The sequence below is a fragment of the Sparus aurata genome, chromosome 3 (genome assembly GCF_900880675.1).
Source record: "Sparus aurata chromosome 3, fSpaAur1.1, whole genome shotgun sequence".
NCBI lineage: Eukaryota > Metazoa > Chordata > Actinopteri > Spariformes > Sparidae > Sparus > Sparus aurata.
In genome coordinates, this window is record NC_044189.1 from 4616993 (window position 1) to 4636059 (window position 19067).

General features: G+C 42.4%; 1 protein-coding gene across 1 annotated transcript in view; it reads right to left on the bottom strand.

Annotated features, from left to right (window-relative positions):
• LOC115579192 (glutamate receptor ionotropic, NMDA 2D-like) overlaps positions 1-19067 on the bottom strand; it is a 224159-nt gene that overhangs the window by 125492 nt on the left and 79600 nt on the right. Inside the window, exons 2-3 of the mRNA XM_030412752.1 lie at positions 7198-7844; positions 4411-4548 (exon numbers count right to left, since the gene is read on the bottom strand). Coding sequence (XP_030268612.1) covers positions 4411-4548; positions 7198-7686 — 627 coding nt within the window. The 5' untranslated portion in view covers positions 7687-7844. The remainder of the gene's footprint in view (positions 1-4410; positions 4549-7197; positions 7845-19067) is intronic.

Here is a 19067-nt window from a genome sequence, read left to right on the forward strand (position 1 = left end):
AACTTTTCCAGCCGCGCTGTTAACGATTAATTATTCAGCTCCTTCTGAGCATAAAACAAAGCGGCAGTGAGCATGTGTTTAAATTAATGATCAAGAGGAAAACTTGAGGGAGTATCACGCTGCCTTCCCACGTCGTCAGGGCTCACCTCGGGTTATGCTGCGCTGAACTAGGTCAAATATCAAACCGGCTGCGGCCTGATTCATGATGTAAGCTCGTCTGCGGTTCTTAACGCAGGTTAGAGAGGAGTGTACAGGGAGCGTGCTGGGAGCGATCGTGGTGTCGGCTCAAACATTAAACAGAAATGTTTCTCATCCCCTTGGAAGCTGGAGCTAAAATACCCTGCGAGTGCCCTTCACTCACCAGAAACAACGAACGGCTGACGTCGTGTTCCAAGTCACAGATGTAGAAACACTATTGACACAAGCTTGATAGAATTTTTTTGGCGTGTATCAGGAAACAAGCATGACTCTACATCCCAAAGGCAATTAAGAACCGATTAGAGTTAATTTATACAAATATTTCTCAAACGCAGAGTCACCCTGGAGGCAAAAATGCCAATTAGTTTTGGTAAACCCCAACGGGCAAGGTCAAACAACCGGAGCGTTTCTTAACAGAACGTTTCTACTCAAACGCAGTGGAAAAGCCTAACAATCAACCAAATCACAGCACACTGCTGGTAAACCATTTTTACCCAGAACACCCCTTGATTTTGAGTCTGTTTTCCAGTCCAGTAGAGTGAAAGTGACCCTGGATCAAATCTGGATGAAAGCGGTTCTTGTGAAGGACACAGGACTAACAGGTGGAGTTAATAAATTAAACTATTTTGCTGGGTCCATTTGATGTGCCCAACTCACCCATCAGTTGTTGGTCCCCCCTTGCAGAACAGTGCATCCTGTCACACCACAAAACTGCTCAGTAAAGACCCGAAAGACTGACGAAGTTGACCCGGCCACTAAAGTCTCCTGTTCCCCACCAGATCGACCATCGCAGGGATGTGGATCTGACTTGGATCTGACCCACTGAAGCAAGGACGCAAGACTTTGGCGGTGGATCCAATTGGCTGCAACGTTGGTCCTCCTAGATCAGATTGAGTTCTTGGGAATTAGGAGGTCAGGTTGATGCCTCAAGCTCTTTGCCACATTCCTCTGCCATTCCTGAGCAGGTATTTTGTGGTGTAGCTGGCGCATCGTCCTTCTGGAGAGGCCAAAGACACCGGGGAGTGTTGTTGCCAGGTGGTTTACTTGGTTTGCAGCGTTGTTTGGTAGTTTGGTGATTGGTGTTAGCAACCAGCAACTAAAGTTTCCCATTTCATTCCAAAAGCTGAACATTACATCATCTGTTAGTCCTTTTAATGTCATGTCATCGATGTATATTCTTTCAGCAAGATTTTCTTTTAGCTAGTCAAGCTAGCAAGTAAGGTAATTGGCACTAGCTCTTTCTGGATATGACCCTTGTATCCCTCGCAATCTCTCTTCTGTGATTATGGAAGCAACAATAAGCCCAGAATCTGTAGAGGCAGATGCACATTGTATAAATGTAATCAAAGGGACTTCACTGAGTCTAAAAGAGCAACAGTGGTTCTGCACCTCAAAGCAAACTCCCTCCATCAACACAGCTGCGTCTGATAATGAATTCGTTCAGATGCGGTGACGGTTCAGTTCAGTGTTACATCAACCGTTAGTGTCGCTGAAGTCACAGTTATGAAGAAATCCCCATTAACCGCATCATACTGTCAACACGAGCCACTTAAAACAAATTGTCCCACTTATTGAACATCGCACCTGTCACACTAAACTGCTTTGTTAGCTTGATCTACTTATCATTAATGTCTGTCAGCAAAACATTACCTTTTGTCGCACGCAGATTAGCCACTTGAAGCGCTGATACCCGTTAATTAGTGCGTAACAATGGGGCGAGCAGAGCATTTAAAAATGAGGGGGGACACATCAGACATTTTGATTAACTGGATTGTGAGTTTTGACACTGAACTCATCTGAAAAACAAAAAAATGATAAAGTTGATGGCATGTAAAAATATGTTGATTGCAATTACTATGACACCTTTTTCTGCTATGCTCACAGTGTGAGATAGAAAACGTCCGGCACATCCTCTCCTCAGTCGTTTTGATGCTGATGGGCTTAGCAGCAGTGACAGAACTAGAGCAGTTCTGACAAAAAATTCATTTTCCTCTTCTTCATTACTGCTTAGAGACGAGGTCAGAGCCACATATTTCCTGATATCTTTAGCATTAAGAAAATGTACTATATCCTACGAGGGACTTCAGCCGGAAATAAAATATAGATTCCCCTCTCAGCTCTATTTTCTGGCACCAAAACTATGAGCTTTAGTGCTCCGTGACAGAGAGCGACTCTTATACATCAATTACACTCATGGGCCTAAAGTATGTGTCACATCCAGAGCTGATATGTTCACTTTTGTGCAGAGTAATGTCTGGAAAAAGGAGCCCAGTCTGTGCCGACGCTATGATGCAAAACTAATGTGTGCAGTTTGGAGTAACTTCTACTCATTTTCTACCACCAGATATTTGTATATGAAAGCAGAATCTGTAAGTAAAGGACTTTTTTGATTTTGGTGTCTGAAGCATTCTGGTCTCTGTTTGCTGTCTGAGTGGTATTGACCCACTCGACTTAACCGAGCTTTGGTTGCACGCAGGTAAACAGTCCATGTGGAGAGCAAAAGAGGTAGAGACCACTCCAGCTCCACTCCCATGTCTTAAGGCGCTAATCAGAGTTGAAAAATGGTTGATGCAAAGCAAACGTCAGAATAAACGTTGGGAATGTATGTTTCCTTAGGTTCAATTTTCAATACCATGTTGGGACAATGCTGTGCTCGTAGGAAACAGTTTCCCTCCACTACTGGACTCAAGAACACATTCATTTCTACTTCAAAAAGAACTCCAATGGGACACAATGTTCCAAAATGCACTGATATAATACATAATTGGGTCGATCGCAGTGTACCCAATGATGGTAAGCAACAATAGCCATATCAGAAACCATAATAATATAATAACCCTTGAAATAGAGGAACATGTGAAATTTTTTCTGTGGAGCTAAATCTTCAACTGGCTCATTATTTGGCAACGCAAACGCCAGAATAAACGTTGGGAATGTATGTTTCCTTAGGTTCAATTTTCAATTCTATGTTGGGACAATGCTGTGCTCGTGATCTGGTTAGGTTCAGGCACAAAAGCCACTTTCTTATGGTTCAGTAAAGATCAGTTTCTGGATGAAAATCCTTGGTTTTGTCGCCACGAACAAGGCCAGAATTTGATGAGGTCTCCTTGAAAATATCCAAAGGTGTCAGCTTACAAATACTGAAAGGCAGTCTTGAGCTGCAACATGAAAGTCAGCTCATATACACGTAATGTGAACATTATATAACGCATATTGCATCTTATTCTTGCAACTGAGCTGTGTACAGATGAAGAGGTTTTCCCTGTGTACACTAGAGGCTAAATCTTTGTCAGACTATAGCCGACGGGTTCTGAGAGTGTTTTTCTTCTGCTGGCACAGTCTCCTAAAGGTCCCATGCCGATCTTAAAGCTTCTCTAATAGATGTTTTTATAACAGATCTAATGACTACCTGTAATGTGTGAGGGGTCACTCTTTTAAATAGCTCTAAAAGTATCACTGTACACTTCCTGCTAGCAGGTGAAGATATAGGAACGTTTAGGAACTAAAGAACCAGATGGAGCTCAAAGTACGTCATGGTGAAGTTTGAACCAACAGTGGACTTTTAAAGACAAAGAAAGTACAATGCACAAATATAATTACTGTTCCTGCAGCTCCATGTCTGATCGATCTGTAACCACATCAACTCAAATCCTTATATGTTAATATTGTGCTCACAGATTGTTCCACTGCCCCTAATTGGTCAAATAAATCAATTAATGATGACTTTAACTTTGAAGGAACTGTATTATTCCAGCCTTTGTTTCTCGTTTGAAAATTAAAGCTTAATTATTTATTACTCAAATGAAATATTCATTATAAACATAACCCTGTCGAGAGTGTAATGCTCATGAGGAATCAGACCAGTAAGAAACAGTTTCCCTTGACTACTGGACTCAAGAACACATTCATTCCTACCCACTTCAAAAAGAACTACAACAGGACAAAATGTTCCAAAATGTACTGATATAATACATGATTGGGTCGATCGCAGTGTACCCCATGATGGTAAGCAACATTAGTCATATCCGAAAACATAATAACCCTTGAAGTAGAAGAACAGGTGAACATTTTCTGTGGAGCTAAATCTTCAACTGGCTCATTATTTCTTACAGTTTAATCCTCTAAGCCGCAGATATTCTTGCTTTAGTCCAAATGAAATGAAATTAAAAATGCTTGATGATGCAACGTTAGGTAACGTGCTTGTTTCTCTACCTGTGGCTCTCGCCCCAGGCTGGCCCCTCCCCCTACGGCGACCACGGGAACCCCCGTCTGGGCGGAGACAAACTCCAGCATGGGGGCCAGAGGGGCGCGGTTCGGCGGCGGCGGTCTCTCCTCCTCAAACACCAAACCCTGGAAGTAAAAGAAACAGGTCGCACAGTGAAACACAAAAGGTGTTACATCAGCCTCATTTCATCAAAGCTGCAGTTTCTTTTATTCTTACGCACCACGAGAATAAATTAAAGGAGGAACGAGTGAGCAAAATGTCCTGGGACAGTGTGCACGTTCACATTCTGTTCGGAGTCCTTCAGATAACATCTCACTCTAGTAACGACTTTATTTTCTCACCCAGCTAACAAATATCTGAAGAGACTCTTTCTAAAGAGTTTAATGAAGTAATGAAACAACTGTTGGAGGCTTTTAAAAACGGGACTGTTTGGCTGCTTTGATTGCCAATCAATGTTCACAGAGATAAAAATCGGTGTTAAGTCCCTGCAGTGGACCGGCATCCTGTCAGGAGAGGAGTGTGTGTTGTAGCCCTACAGCTTAAGCTGCTTTACACCACAGAAACAACAGATAAGCTCCGGGCTTATGGGCCACCTCGGATCCTACATGGGCTTACTAACATGCTGGAAACATGCCGAACCGCTGCCGCAAACCAGCAGAGTCTTTGGATGCATGTTTTGGTAATTTTGACGTGATTACTCTTCAAGAAAGATCCATCAGCGGCGGTAATAAATTACGGATAAACGCATGCAGTTCTGGCAATTGCCATTACTTTTCTGTAATGATACGAGGCGGAGCGACCGTGATTTGAGGCTTGCTTGATGACTTAACGCTTGTTTTCCTGTTTGCAATTCAGAGGGAAGCAAATTGAAGTTAAGTGCAGCTGACAGCTCAATTCTCACAGGGAAGCATTTCATATGCAAATAGACACGACCTGGAAATAAGACTGCAAGTGTTACTTTAAAGAGTTAATGTCATATATGATCCTAGATGTTTAGAGCGAGACTCTATGGAGACAGACAGACAGCTACATATAAACAGATACATAAATAATATATATGCATCTATAGGAGTGAATAAGGGAATAAATGAATGAGTGAATGAATGAGCGGTGGTGCGTTCAGTTACCTCTGTCAGCAGCACATGCAGCTCTCACGGCTGAGGCTCAGATCTGCTCCTCTTACACGATGAGTGAATGAATGAGTGAGAAGACGAACAAACAGGACAATGAACATGAACGTGAACAAGTAAAAAACAGTTTGTATTTTGGTAAAACAGCTGAAATATGCTGAATCTGTAGAGAGGTGTGCGTCAGTCCTGGTCCACAGGTCACCGCCCTGTAGTTTTAGACCTTAACACGCCTGATTCAAATAAATCGGTCGTTATCAGGCGTCAGTAAAGCGAAGTGATGAGCGGATCATTTGATCCAGGTGTGCTGGAGCAGGTGTCCCGAGGACAGTGGCGTGCACAGACTTTTTGAAGGGCAGGGGCGAAAAGAAGGGCACTTTAGCGCACGTTTTTGCTCCCAAGAGGGCAATTTAGCACGTGTTTTGGCTCCCAAGAGGGCAGTTTATCATGTTTTAACCAGCCAAGGGGGCAGTTTAGTGCATTTTGCCAACCAAAAGGGCACTTTGACACGCTTTTTTGGCTCCCAAGAGGGCACTTTAGCACACGTTTTGGCTCCCAGGAGGGCACTTTAGCGCGCGTTTTTCAACAATTGAGCCACGAGGGGGAGCGACTGCCCCCTCTGCCCCCTTGTGCACATCACTGCCCCAGGACCAGTGTTGAAGGAGATCTTAACATGGAAAGTTTCTTCAGTGAGCATTAGCATGCTGTTTGGACCAGTCCAGTTAGTCAGTTTGCCATCCAAAGGCAAACACAGAAGAGATATCAGAGCGAATCCTCCAATGATGTTTAGATCCAATGTATGGGAGCGTTACAGGTCCCCAATTAGCTACAGCAACAACGCACAAGAATTAAGGGAACTGGACTAAAACGCTGTTAAAACAACAAAACCTGAAAGTCTCGATTAGTGAAACAAGGAAGCCTCTCACTGCTGGTTCTGACCACCAGAACAAAACAGTAACTAATGTTATAAAGTGTTTAACGATGTGGATATGTGACCAACTAGAATTCTTCTACTATGTCTCACTTGTGCATGTTAGTCAGTGTGTTGTGGACGAACTGCAGTTACCAACAGGAGTGTAATGTGTGTTTTCTTATTGACAATGTGAGCTTGAGTGCCTTAAGATTAATTGCAAGTCTTCACTTCTTCAAAATAAGTGTTGTTTTATTTCCCCTTATGCGCTGAATATGTACAGAAGGGACGTACTAAATCATGACTTTTGTGTTTTGTCGCGCCAGTGATATATAATGATGGGCGACGCATCTCCGCTTCCTCTCAAAAATGAAGCTAAACTATAATGGATACGAGCGCTGCCATATTGTGCTGATGACATATTAAGAGGCAGAGTGTGTGCAGTAGCGATCAGGGCAGGAGCCAGCTCATTTCACGAGCAGGGCTTAGCCGTCAATCATCATGTTTTAGCCCCTTTTTATAGCATCAAATAACTAAATAAAACCAAACACATGAGGGAAATTGGATGGCTGAACTTACATCAGCATGACAAGCTACTTAAAATGACAGAAACCATCCAGAAATGTTGATGGCTTCGTCTATTTGTGCGTACAGTCGATGCATTATAAGTTACCCAGATCTGTAACTGCTGATCTGGCAGTGAGATCTGGGACAGGTGTGGGTTGTTGGAGGTCTACCTGCAGTGGTGTGGTGGCCAGCAGCTCACACAGCTGCAGCAGCAGGCTGCCCGGGCTGCTCTCGTTCACGGTCAGGTAGATGACGTTGGCCTGTCCCGACGGCGTCATCACTGTCTCCCCCACGAGCGCAGCCAGTGACAGGGATGACGAGGAGGAGGAGGAAAACGAGGCCATCGCAGCCGCCCCTTCCAGAAAAGCTGAATCCGTTACTCCCTTTCCTCCTCCTCCTCCTCCTCCTCCTCCTCCTGGACCGTTTCCCGGCCCCGGACCCGGCCCCGGCCCTGACCCCGGCTCACCAACCCCCGCACCTCCCACCACCGCCGTCTCCGGGAGCAGGGAGGAGCCCGAGTGGACCACCGCGATGTTAACGCCACCAGAGTCCCTCTCTCTCTCCCGGGGCCGGAGCAGCAGGGGGGGCGAGGGGCGTGCGGGCCCCGTGCAGGCCAGGACAGCCAATAGCAGTGAGAGGGCGGGCCTTGGGGCCACCATGGGGTAAAGGGAGGGCCAGTGGCAGCTGTCGGATGGGGTTTGGCAGGTGAGGCCAGGTGGGATTCGGGGGATTTTTTGGGGTAGTGGGTGACGTCTGTGGGGGAGGAGGGAGGGAGGAGAGGGGCTCACAGTGCTTCACCTGATGAGGACAGGAGACCCTGGAGAGGAGACAGAGGAGAGGAAAAACTGAGTCATCATTCCGCAGAGTTTCAAACACTCGGGTGATTTATGTGGCTGTTTATAACACAATTCTCCAGTTAACAGCGTAAATAACCGACACAACCTGCAGCTACTCATCCCTGTATGCTCAGACGTCTTAATTGTGTTTATTTTCCTAATAATTAAATCCGGCTGACATGAAGGATTAAACGGGGCAACTGTAAAAGTTAACAGATAAGGATTTGTTGGAGTGCAGAGCACAAACTTTCGGAGCGATCGCTGTTTATCAACGAAGACGTCGTCGGAATTGAAATGAGGATCTTGCGGATTAGCACTTTAAACACACGGATGATATTGTAAATACGAGTTCGGGTCTGAAGTCTCGAGAGGAGCAAGGCGGCTTCTTTTTCCTTCAATCTTACCGAAGTGTCAGAATTCACCCACTGGGATGATTTCAGAAAATGTGTGAGTCTGATGGGAAGATGATAATATCCCGAGAAGTGAGACAAATCTTTCCCGTAAACATCCCTTTCTTTTCCAGTGATAGCATTAGGGGGGTTTGTCGGGTAAAAGTAGTTTCAAACGGTTTCTTATTGTGTGTCAGGTGTAATGAACACTATGCTAGATAAGCTAAATTGCTACGAAACCCCCAATAATCCAACAAATGTTCAGCTGGATCGAAAGTCCATTTGTCCAACAACCTGTTATCTTGCAAACAAACGGCCATTGCTCTGAAAAGAGACACTCTCTCTGTTCGTGGTGCTGAATCTGCAGGAGTTTGTTCCCTTGATAGGCTGTCGTTCTGGTCTTACACAGAACCACAAACCCAAACATTATTATATCTGTGGCAGCAAACAGGATTTTGGAGCACTGGGTTTTGTTTTCTGGATAACAAGTTTTTGGGTTTCCAAATAATGGGACTTAGTAGAAATTTCACTTAAGTCAAAACACTCCGCACACTCTGGTGCAAAAATATATTGTTGTGAAATACATTTTGGAAAAACTAAATGTAGGAAATGCAAAAAAAGGAATTATACAGATATACATGAATAAATATGTTTAAAAGCAAAATAGCACAATTAACACAAAGGTAAATATATACAGCGAGTGAAACAGATATATAATTGTATGTAGTTTTTTAATATTAATATAAAATAATTGAAAACTGGTACAACAAGTGGACATTTACTGTGTGTAGTATAGAATTCAGACATAGCGAGTGTCTCTAAAGAAGCCAACAGAAGAGAAAAAGAGGAGAGTATGCAGGTCAGGTCACATCCTCAGAGAGATAAAGTTCGGAATGGTTGTATTAATTTCTTTTTCTTCCACAATCCGGTCTCAGTCTGAGGTCTGAGTCGCAGCACGCCGGCGCACAGATGGACCCAGAGGAACCGGCAGGAGCAGGACCACAGAGAGTAAAGTGGTGAGTACAAGCAGAATGAAGAAGCAGAGAAAGCCCTGCAGGTGATGAGGGGATAGGAGATGAAGAAAGGCGTGGATGGAGTGGGTTCAGCTGCAGCCGGAGGACGGGTGCAGTGTATGTTGGTAAGGTAGAGCAAAAGGGAACAAAATGAGACCTGCATATGTATGAGAGTGAGGCTGAGTGAGAGGAAGGTGGAGAGTGTCGGTGTGCAGCAGAGACTAAACAGAACCGGCAGCGTGAGTCTGAACAATGAGACTCACACTACAGTATGTAACGATTCCTGGTGACGGAAAACAATCTGTGCACAATTTGACATAATCGCCAAGTCCAAATGTTCTGGCTGAGCTCAAGATGCACTGGAAATAAAAATCACTACAAAGAAATGTTCTGCAACAAATTCTCTCCACAGCCAGCCTTCAGCTTTTGGTTCTGACTGTATTTCCCAACAGAACTCCTGTGGAGATTTTATGATTCACATCTTCATTTCCAACCGGTTTCTTATAACGATGATGTCACTGCAGTGTAGAAGTGTAGAACATAAATGTTAGAGGCTCTGTCTCGTTTTGATGATTTGATTCAAAGTCTACATTATTAAAACACAGAGGAGTGAATATTTTGTGCAAGTGCTTTATTTTTGCACAGCCAACCAGCACTGCCTATTATTTTGGATAATTGTAAATTATAAAGATTATAGAGGGAATTAACTCTCTCTCTTTTTCAAATAAAAGTATATTTTTTGCAATTATACCACCACTGTAATCAACGATTAAATCAATCTATATGCTGATGATGTAACCTTTTACTTTTCTTGTCTTCCTTGTCTCTTGCAGGATGTATGAATGACACCAATGCTGCTTCATTTAAAAGTGATCACAGGGATGAGAAGTGAAGGATGATCATCTTGATTGATGATTAAAATCTCAACGTTTAGAGACTAACTTTAAATATGTTGTTGTTTGGTCTAATCAGTTGACAAGTACGAATTACATAAAGATTAAGTTTTCTTTCATACTTCTATGACTATTGGTTATCACTATAGTCAAAAAAAGGCAGTGGGCTGTTGTTGTACTGTAAATTGTTTTATATCTTTTGTGGTCTATAATAACATATGGAATGTTGTAATTTCCCCCTTAATGTGAATATTTAAAGGTTTCAGTATGTCAGTATTCTTCATCTCGTTCTTTTTGTTCTAACATTTTAAATGCAAGTGCTGATGTCTGGATCTTGTTTATATAAATCTTGATAAACAATTATCTGCATATGAATACAGAAAGTAAATACAATGAAACTATGGCCAAAATTCTGGGCATTTACCTGGCAACTATATGGTAAATTATAGCGTGTTCTTGGGTAATTACTGCTGGTAATAAGCAGGTAGCTGCAGTTTCCTAATTACTAGCTATTTACCCAGTAAATATATGTTAACACAAATGAGTTACTAGGTATTGTATTACTTTCTTATTACCATTGGTAATTACCTAGTAACACTTTTTTGTTACCGTGAATTTACCAGGTAAAAACCTGGTAATTGGGGGACTGTAAAAGAAAGGCTTACCCAGAATTTGTAGGAAAAGGATAGGATTGTTGGTATTGGAAACAATCTGGCCTCCATTTGTGGTTGAATAGTGTTGACCAATCACATTTGAGCAGGCATAGGTCTAAATATAAGTCTAGTCCATCATCAAATAAAACACATGGATTTTTGTTTGATTTGCATCACATTGTACTAACTGACAGATACCAGACACCTAAATAAGCTTTTTCAGCAAAATTCATACATTATTAAAGGTCCTATTTGTAAGAAAAGTAGATTTTTCACTCTCAGTCCCAACTTGTCAGATAAATGGCGCCGTGGGATGCTGGCCGACCCGTCCTACAATCCCAAAGCATCAATTTTTGATGAGTTCAAAAATCCACTTTTCTTACAAACAGGACCTTTGAGGGAAATGTTGAAAAACTCCCGTCTTGCAAAATAAAAAAAGGCCAGAAAATGATAGCTGGATGTGTCCCTTTATTACAGATCCATAATAAAAGTTAACTATTCTGGTCGAGACCCATCAAACCAACCAACCAGCAACAAAACAGTGATTAGGGAAAACATAACATCTGAGGTGGAGGTTATAATGAAAGAGCCATCATCACCACCATCTTTATCACATAACAGCAACCATAACCTGGATATACTTCCACATCACTTCTACACAGTGAGAACTTTAACCACTGGAGGTCTGCAAAAACAAGATTACCTGTTGAATTTATGTTACTGTAAGCAGGCCACCTGACCATGAACACGCCTGTGTTGTTGGAAGCTGCAGTAGCCTGAAGGGTTCCACACTCTCACACATCTGGGAGCTGCCCAGCACTCACACAAACACCTATTGACTGCTAACAGTTCAGGTTAACCATCTTGCTTGAGGGCGCCTCCACAACAGAAGTTGCTGAGAACATTTATAAAGCTCTGCTTTATACAGTATATGTTATGTTACAGGCTGCAACAATAGAGTCGTTTTGGTAGCAGTGGTGATATTTGTGAGTCACGGGCGACGACCTGTTGAGTCGTATGAGGATGTGTTGTTAAAATCCGATTGTGACTCATAAGGAGGAGGGCGGGGCTATTGAAGGAGCTGGGCAGTAAAAAATGTTAGCATGTGTCAGGCAATAATGACCATTCAGTACTCCAGCACGCAGATGATTGGACGCTGTTAGTCACACAGCTGAGGAAAGAGACTCTGGTTGTAAAGCATGAATGGAAACAGCTGATGAAAGCGACTTTCACTGCCACAGAGCCGTGCTCCATTTGTGGTTTTGTCTCATCAGGTGCTATTGAGTGAACTCACAGTCACAATGTGGCCACTGAAACTAACTTCAACACACACTCTGCCAGAGCAAGGCTGATATAACAACCGACTGATGTCAAGTCATGTCACATCATGTGTCAGAAAAGATTCAGAGGCTGGAAGAGCATACCAACAAGCAACATCATCTAAATACAACACAAAGGCAGAGCAGAGCTGTCAGATGTGTTGCAAGATATCTTATCTGGACAGCGTCATCATTAGCTGTCCTGAAGAAGCTCTTTGTCTCTCTCTCTTATCTCCCCTTGTACTTTTTCCATCGTTCAAAGGCGTTTAGTTCAGAAACCTTTTGCACCGTTGACAGGAACCTATCGACTTCAACAGAAATTGCTCAGCTCAAGACAGAATGAAGAGAGAGAGAGTCAAGTAAGTAATTCTAAAAGGTGACAAAGTTAATTCTGGAGACAGATCGTTTTCTGATTCGCAGGTTGTCAAATTCCAGCACTTTGGGTTGGTTATTCAGTCTGAATACTAATGTTGGTATTTGAAAACCTTGACTCTACAGCTATCATACTATTCTATATTGTTACAGTACAAGCATAACTAAAAAGTGTACAAATTGAAAAAATACACACTTGAGCATTAGATACTATTTTTAAGGAACAGTAAAGGAACAGTCTTTGCCTCCTCACCCCCATGTCGATGGAAAGTTTGGTGAAGTCTCATAGTCCACCAAACATGAAGTAGCTGGGGAGTTTAAAAATGTATGAGAACACAATAGAAAGAAACAAAAACTACCAAAAAAGACAAATACAATTACTTCGAATAACTGGTCCAGCATAATCAAAGTCTTAAAGAGTCCCCAGTATCTCAATTTGATGTAAATAGTATGTTATTTACACATCGTTGTGTGGTTGGGCCTGCTACAATAAATATCTTGGCTTTTAAAAAAGAGAACAAAGGATGTCTTTTCATATTCATTAGGGATCTCAGGGCTTCCAGGGACTTGGATGAAACCAGCAAAGCTGTAAGGAGCCATTTTATGTTTCATTTTGGTAGCTGTAACGTTTTAAAACAAGTCCACATCTATTTCAGGAATGCTGCATTGCTGTTTTCCTGCAAAGCTCCAGAAACATCTTGTGTACTATAAAACTTCAACCGACTCTCCATCGCCACAGGGTGAGAAGATGTTTTCATTCTTGGGTGAACTCTTCCTTCAACATACCTCAAGAGCACCAATATCAGCTCTTGAAATCAAAAACTTTGGAGACCCATGTCCTAAACAGTAGGTTACTAAAGATTGAGAAGAGTGATAAAAAATGAAACCAGGAACATTACAGTTGAATCTTGAACACTTTCAATTACCATCAGTCTCATACGCTCAGTCCCAGAAGGTTCACGTTGTAGTTTGTTTTTTGGGTGCTTTTACTTTCCCTCCAAATAACCTCATCTGTATCAGTGATTTCACCAGTTTCCATCAACATTTTCATCAACCTCCAGAGGAAAAAGGGTTTGAAATGTCTATTCAGCTTTAAGTTTGGAATTGTGACGATAACAGCGAGAGCAAGACAGCAATTTGGTCCATTACTGTCGAGAGAGAAACTGTGATTTCTGTCGCTGAAGTAAGAACAGAGATGGAGAGAGCAGAATCTAATGGCTCGTGGAAGTGAATGACAGCTTTAGAAGCAGCCATATGTTTTTCTCAGCTGGAGGAATTGACAGAAGCGGGGGTGACTCAGCGCTCATTGTTCATGTACAATATGGAGAAAATCAAAGACCTGCAGCTCGGCTCGGCTCAGGGTAAACAGCACTCATGGCTGCCTGTGAAGATACCACGGTGGTGTTTTGGAGCGCAAAACGAGGCGTGCAGGAAGTCGACCCTTCCAAGAACCTGCCAGCTAGAAAGAAACTTTCTCCAAACCGTATTTGCCAACTCTCATTGTCTTTCTTCCACTTTTCTCCGGGGGAAGTCATTTTCCTGTATTTGTCCTGATTTACACATTTTTAATTATTTATTAGGAGTTACCTCAACCTGTTTCTGACACTGTACAGTTTGTGGTCTATTGTTCGTCAGTGAGCGACACTGACTGATTAATGGAGAAGAGAAAGAAATACTCATTTTTGATGACATCTGTCACCATCACAAGGCCGGCAAACACAGGAGAGTGATGTGACCTGGATAAAACATCAGTTAATTTTTTGATACATCCAACGTTGACATTTGTACCAAACGTTGCATATCACGTTCAAATTTAATGCCACCTTTCTCATCAGGAGGTGGAGGGGATGGGGGGGAGTTATTACCAGCCAACAAGTTTTCCAAATGGTTGTCGGCAGTTTGAGTCACACCTGCGGACATTTCCAGCCGTTCAAAACCAGCTATTTCTCACTGGAGGTTGGACCAACTCCATCTTCGCCAAACCATGATGTTTTCCAAACTTAACCAAGTGGTTTTTGTTCCTGACTGCAGCAAATAAAAACAGAGGTGTGAAGAGAGAAATTGAAAATTCAATGTAAACAAACTGAAAGTTGCAACATAAAGAACTTATCTTCTTACTTGTTCTTAACATATTATTCTGCATATTCCCTGTATGTCTGTACTTTACATAAAAATGCAGTTGCAGTTTATTTATTATTTATAAGAATGAAAAAAGTTAAGTTTATGAAACTCAAACAAAAACCCAGCTTTGGTTTCAAACTCCTGCCTGTTCCTGAGGTCTCAAGGTGGGCGAGTTTGCTCCAGACCTGAGTGACACTCCAGCATCAGCAGTCAAGTTTTGAATTTCTTTAAAGGTCACTCCTCCAATAAATGTCTTTCCACAGAATAATATGAGGATGAAACCTAAAAGCTTTCTACTCCACAGGCTCTTCAACTGTCTGTGTTCCAGGGTCGCTGAATAAAAAACGCAGCAATCAACAAGCACGAAGACGTAATTTCTCCTGTAAATAGCTGAACCAGTGCGTTAGGAAATAAGGAGAATGTTTTTTTTTCCATCTTGCAGTCTTGACCTATTTCAAGGATGTCGAAGCTCTTCTAATGCAGAGAGAGGAGGCAGGCTATAAAAACTGTACAGAGCAGTGTGTTCCTCCTTGGTGGAACAAAACTAAAATACTCCATTCAAGTATTAAATGGAATATTTAATTTCACTTTCTCCACGTGGAAAAGCATTTCATGGACACATACATGGCTCCGTGTTGCCAAAGAACATGTGTTTGCCATGTAATCAGACACATTCTTTGCAACAAACACAACAACTCAAAACTGATCCAAGAATTTCAGGAGCGAAGCAGCTGTAGACGTCTGGCTTGACTCAACATGCAACTGAAGCATTTGCATGTTGAAGAATAGAAGCTCAAAACGAGACAAGAGCTGCAGCAATTCCCATAACTGCTCTACGCCTCAGCTGACCGATGCTGAGGACTACGGATGATTGGATTTTTTTTCTTCACCGCTCACCACGAGGTTGCTGAATTTCTCAGAAGAGGTACGTTTTTTGGATCGTCGGAATAGCAGGGGGTATTTCAAGGTCAAGGTGCAGTGATGCTGTCGCCGCTCACGCATGCGCCAAAAAGCGGCTGCAAAATCAGAGGCCTGCAAAATATGCACTTTAAAGATTCTTCTCCCATTCAGCACGGCATACCTGAATGCCTCATTCATGAAACGGACTCCAGACTTCAGACTGGTGGTCAGAAAACACCACTCTTACTCGGTGTTTTGTCTGTGGAACATTAACATCCAGCAGCTTCAAGTACTTCTGTTATATTTCTCTTCTCTTTCTTCTCCTTTGTGTACTGTTGGCTGTTTTTCATGGTTTGGACTACAGTCGGCTCCTCGAGCTCAAATTAATCCTGAACAGAAGTGTTTGAGACAGACTGGGTTAGACTTTCCAGTTTCAGGATGATACTGTGCTTCCTTGATTGCTATTTGAAGGTCTCTAGCATAAAGGATGTTTTTCTATATTATAGAAAAAAATCCTTTCATATACATATGTACAGTAGCTCTAATAACATTCTGAGTTTTTTACATTTTTTACTGTATAATCAACAAATATCTTCATACCAACTCTATAAAGTTTCCATCTATATACATTAAATCCACTGTATTTATGTTGTTGACGTTTTCAAGATAGAAACTTACATATTTTACCAAGAAACCCCACAAAGAAAAATAGAAATGTAAAGAAAGTTTGCACCGATGTTTCCATGTGTACCTGCGTCAGAGTCGCTATAGATGAAAATGTAATGAAGGCTGAGGGGTCGCACACAAAGCCTGCGTGTGAATCATACCTGTTGTGCTACAAAGTCTTAATACCAGCCATTAGTCATGTTGTTGGCCTTGGCTGTACGCTGTGTGCAGGCTCAAGCTGTTGACACTCATCAGCCTTGGAGAACGGAGGAGCAGTCTGAGCGCTGCATGCTGCCAAACAGCAGAGCCAGACAGCTGGCAAGGTACTGGCAACGCTCTCCGCCTTCAGTGGTCGGATGTCCATTTGGAGGAAACGGTAAACGCTGCAACCAAGAACGTCCACGTGCCGTTTAGACCTCGTCCTGGTTGCCAGATCCCTGCATGTCACCTATTCATGTATTTTTATACTTTTCCATAAATACAAGGCTCTAAGTGAAATATATTCTGTCAGATAATTTCAGACTGATCAATGATGATAAAGGTTGCTTATCATCTTTTGCTCCAATCCTCAGACAACTGTTATCTTCTCTTCAAACCTCGCTGCTGCATTGACCCACTTTCCCCATCAGCTATTAAAATCTCATCTTGTTTTATGACGTTTTATCTTTTCACAGGACAAGATTATCTTCTCTGTATCGATTAAAGTTTACACGTGTGCCACAGAATGTTTTCTCTGTTTGAGTAGTGAAAGAGCCGAGCTATTGAAGCATCTTTTCTGCCTCTAAGCAGACATTTTTTTTTTTCGTTCACTGTTGCACGTTCCCGAACCTGCTTTCATACTGACAACAAGTAGTTGCTGGGGTTTCTTTGAGCCGACAAGTTGTGAGTGGTGAAAAAGTAATTTAGCAGTGACCCCCGCAACCTCAGCATGTTCCACTCTCTTAAAAAAAAATCACTTTTTGGTCTTTTATCTTTTTTTATCTTGCAAAGAAAGGCTCCACATGAGGCCTTGGGTGACTGTGCACTTACCAAACTCTGAAAAAAGTCACGGCTGATTTAAAGACTCGTGTTGTTATCAAGTGTAACTACCGACAGTTTGTGAGATCGTTCATAAGTAAGCTCCTTTATACAATCATGTGTTTCACAAAGTGTTGAACCTCGCCTCATCCTTGTGAACAAATCTTTCGAGGATGCCTCTTTCATACCTGAACCCTTTTGCGATCAGGGCTGTAATACAAGTTCCAGAGTTGTCTCCAAAAATATCACAAGTACCGAGAACTCAGGACGGCAAACACACATCAGGAAAGTCAATCTGTGTATTTCCTTTTCCAAAAACTTGCGTCCTTCATCCATCATTTCCTGTTGATCTATTGTCTGTGTTTTGTTTTCATGAATCACCTTATACTCCCCTCACAGAGCGGGGTTATATAAAGGTGGATGGTGCAACAAGGTGTGATTGATAAGTTCATGGCCTAAAGTAGAAGGAGTCTATTTCAGAAAACTTGGTGGTTGCATTTTGGTTGTCGAGCATACAGATCCCTTCTTCTGTAGAAATCTTTCTTCCAGACCTAAAAAAAAAATGATCCACAGCAGTTTGAACGTCACCATTACTGTCAAAATGGCAAAATTCTATATGTTGGGGAACAATAGTAGTCTGAGGCGTCACATCAGGTGCTGGATGAGTTCAAATCTGCATTCCTGGGTGGCTGCCATTTTCTGGGCTGGAGTGTTGCCTCGGAGAGTGCTGACTTGCAATTTTCACATATCCGAAAACAGCATTACGACAAAAGGTATCAGCTTCAAACTTTCTGCACAATCACTCAGAGAGGTGAAGTGTGTGTGCATTGAACGAGAGCAGCTAACTCCTCTCCGTCTGCCTAAAGGTGCCTGAACTTATCAATCACCTCTCGTATGAAGCTTTTCCTGTTTAAGACGGTTTGTCAACACGTTTGAAATTAGCAAATAAGCTTGTCAAAGCTTACTAAAAATCGTAGTGCCATCGAGCCATCTGCTGTAGATTGTTTTGGTGTTAGCTGATGAGTTTTGGAGATATTAGCTCTAGAGATATCCACAGGACATTACGGCAGAACCAAGGAGGACGCACAGCCATACAGCCCATTAGTAGATACACGTTTGGTGGATTATCTTGAGTAACCTGGTTGTCATTTCTGGAAAAAGAGATTGTGGCTGAGTTTGTCAAATGATCTTTTTGGTGCCATCTAGTCCCACATCTCTACAGCTGATAGCTCCAAAACTATGTAACTCACATTAAAACCATCTCCATGTTTGCGTAACACTCCAGGTGACAGGATGAATGATTGATTTTGGGGTGAACTGTCCCTTCTGATGGTTCTAGCTGAGGCCGAGATGTGATCTCTGAGCATGACTGTGGCATGAGGTTTTCATAATCTGGTCTGTTGGACTGGGATTGCTTGATGGGCCTTAATCAAAAGCCCAGTGTGAGGAATCTGAAATGAGCAGCTGTGGTGATGGAGAGTGTGTCAAAAAGCCTTCATGCAAATTAAGCTGTTGCTGGAAAAACAAAATGCATCCTACACAAACAGCCTCGGGAGGGATGAGAGCAAGAAAACACTGAGAGCACGGCTGCTTGTGGGGTAGACGCTGGAGCATATTGAGAGTTTAGCACGTTGCAGTGCTGGTGAGATGGATTCTTTTTTTCTCCCTCTCTGCTTGTGTGAAGGCTGCTAATGCATGATTGATCATCAATCAGTATTCTGCTGCCTGAGACGCACAGGGATGCACCAGACCTGGAGCATTTGAAGCATCTGCAACTGTGAAAGCGAGTAGAAAATCCTTTTGTAGGCGCTGTCACACGGCGTACATTTAAACGCCTCAAATCCACTGTATAAACAGCTCA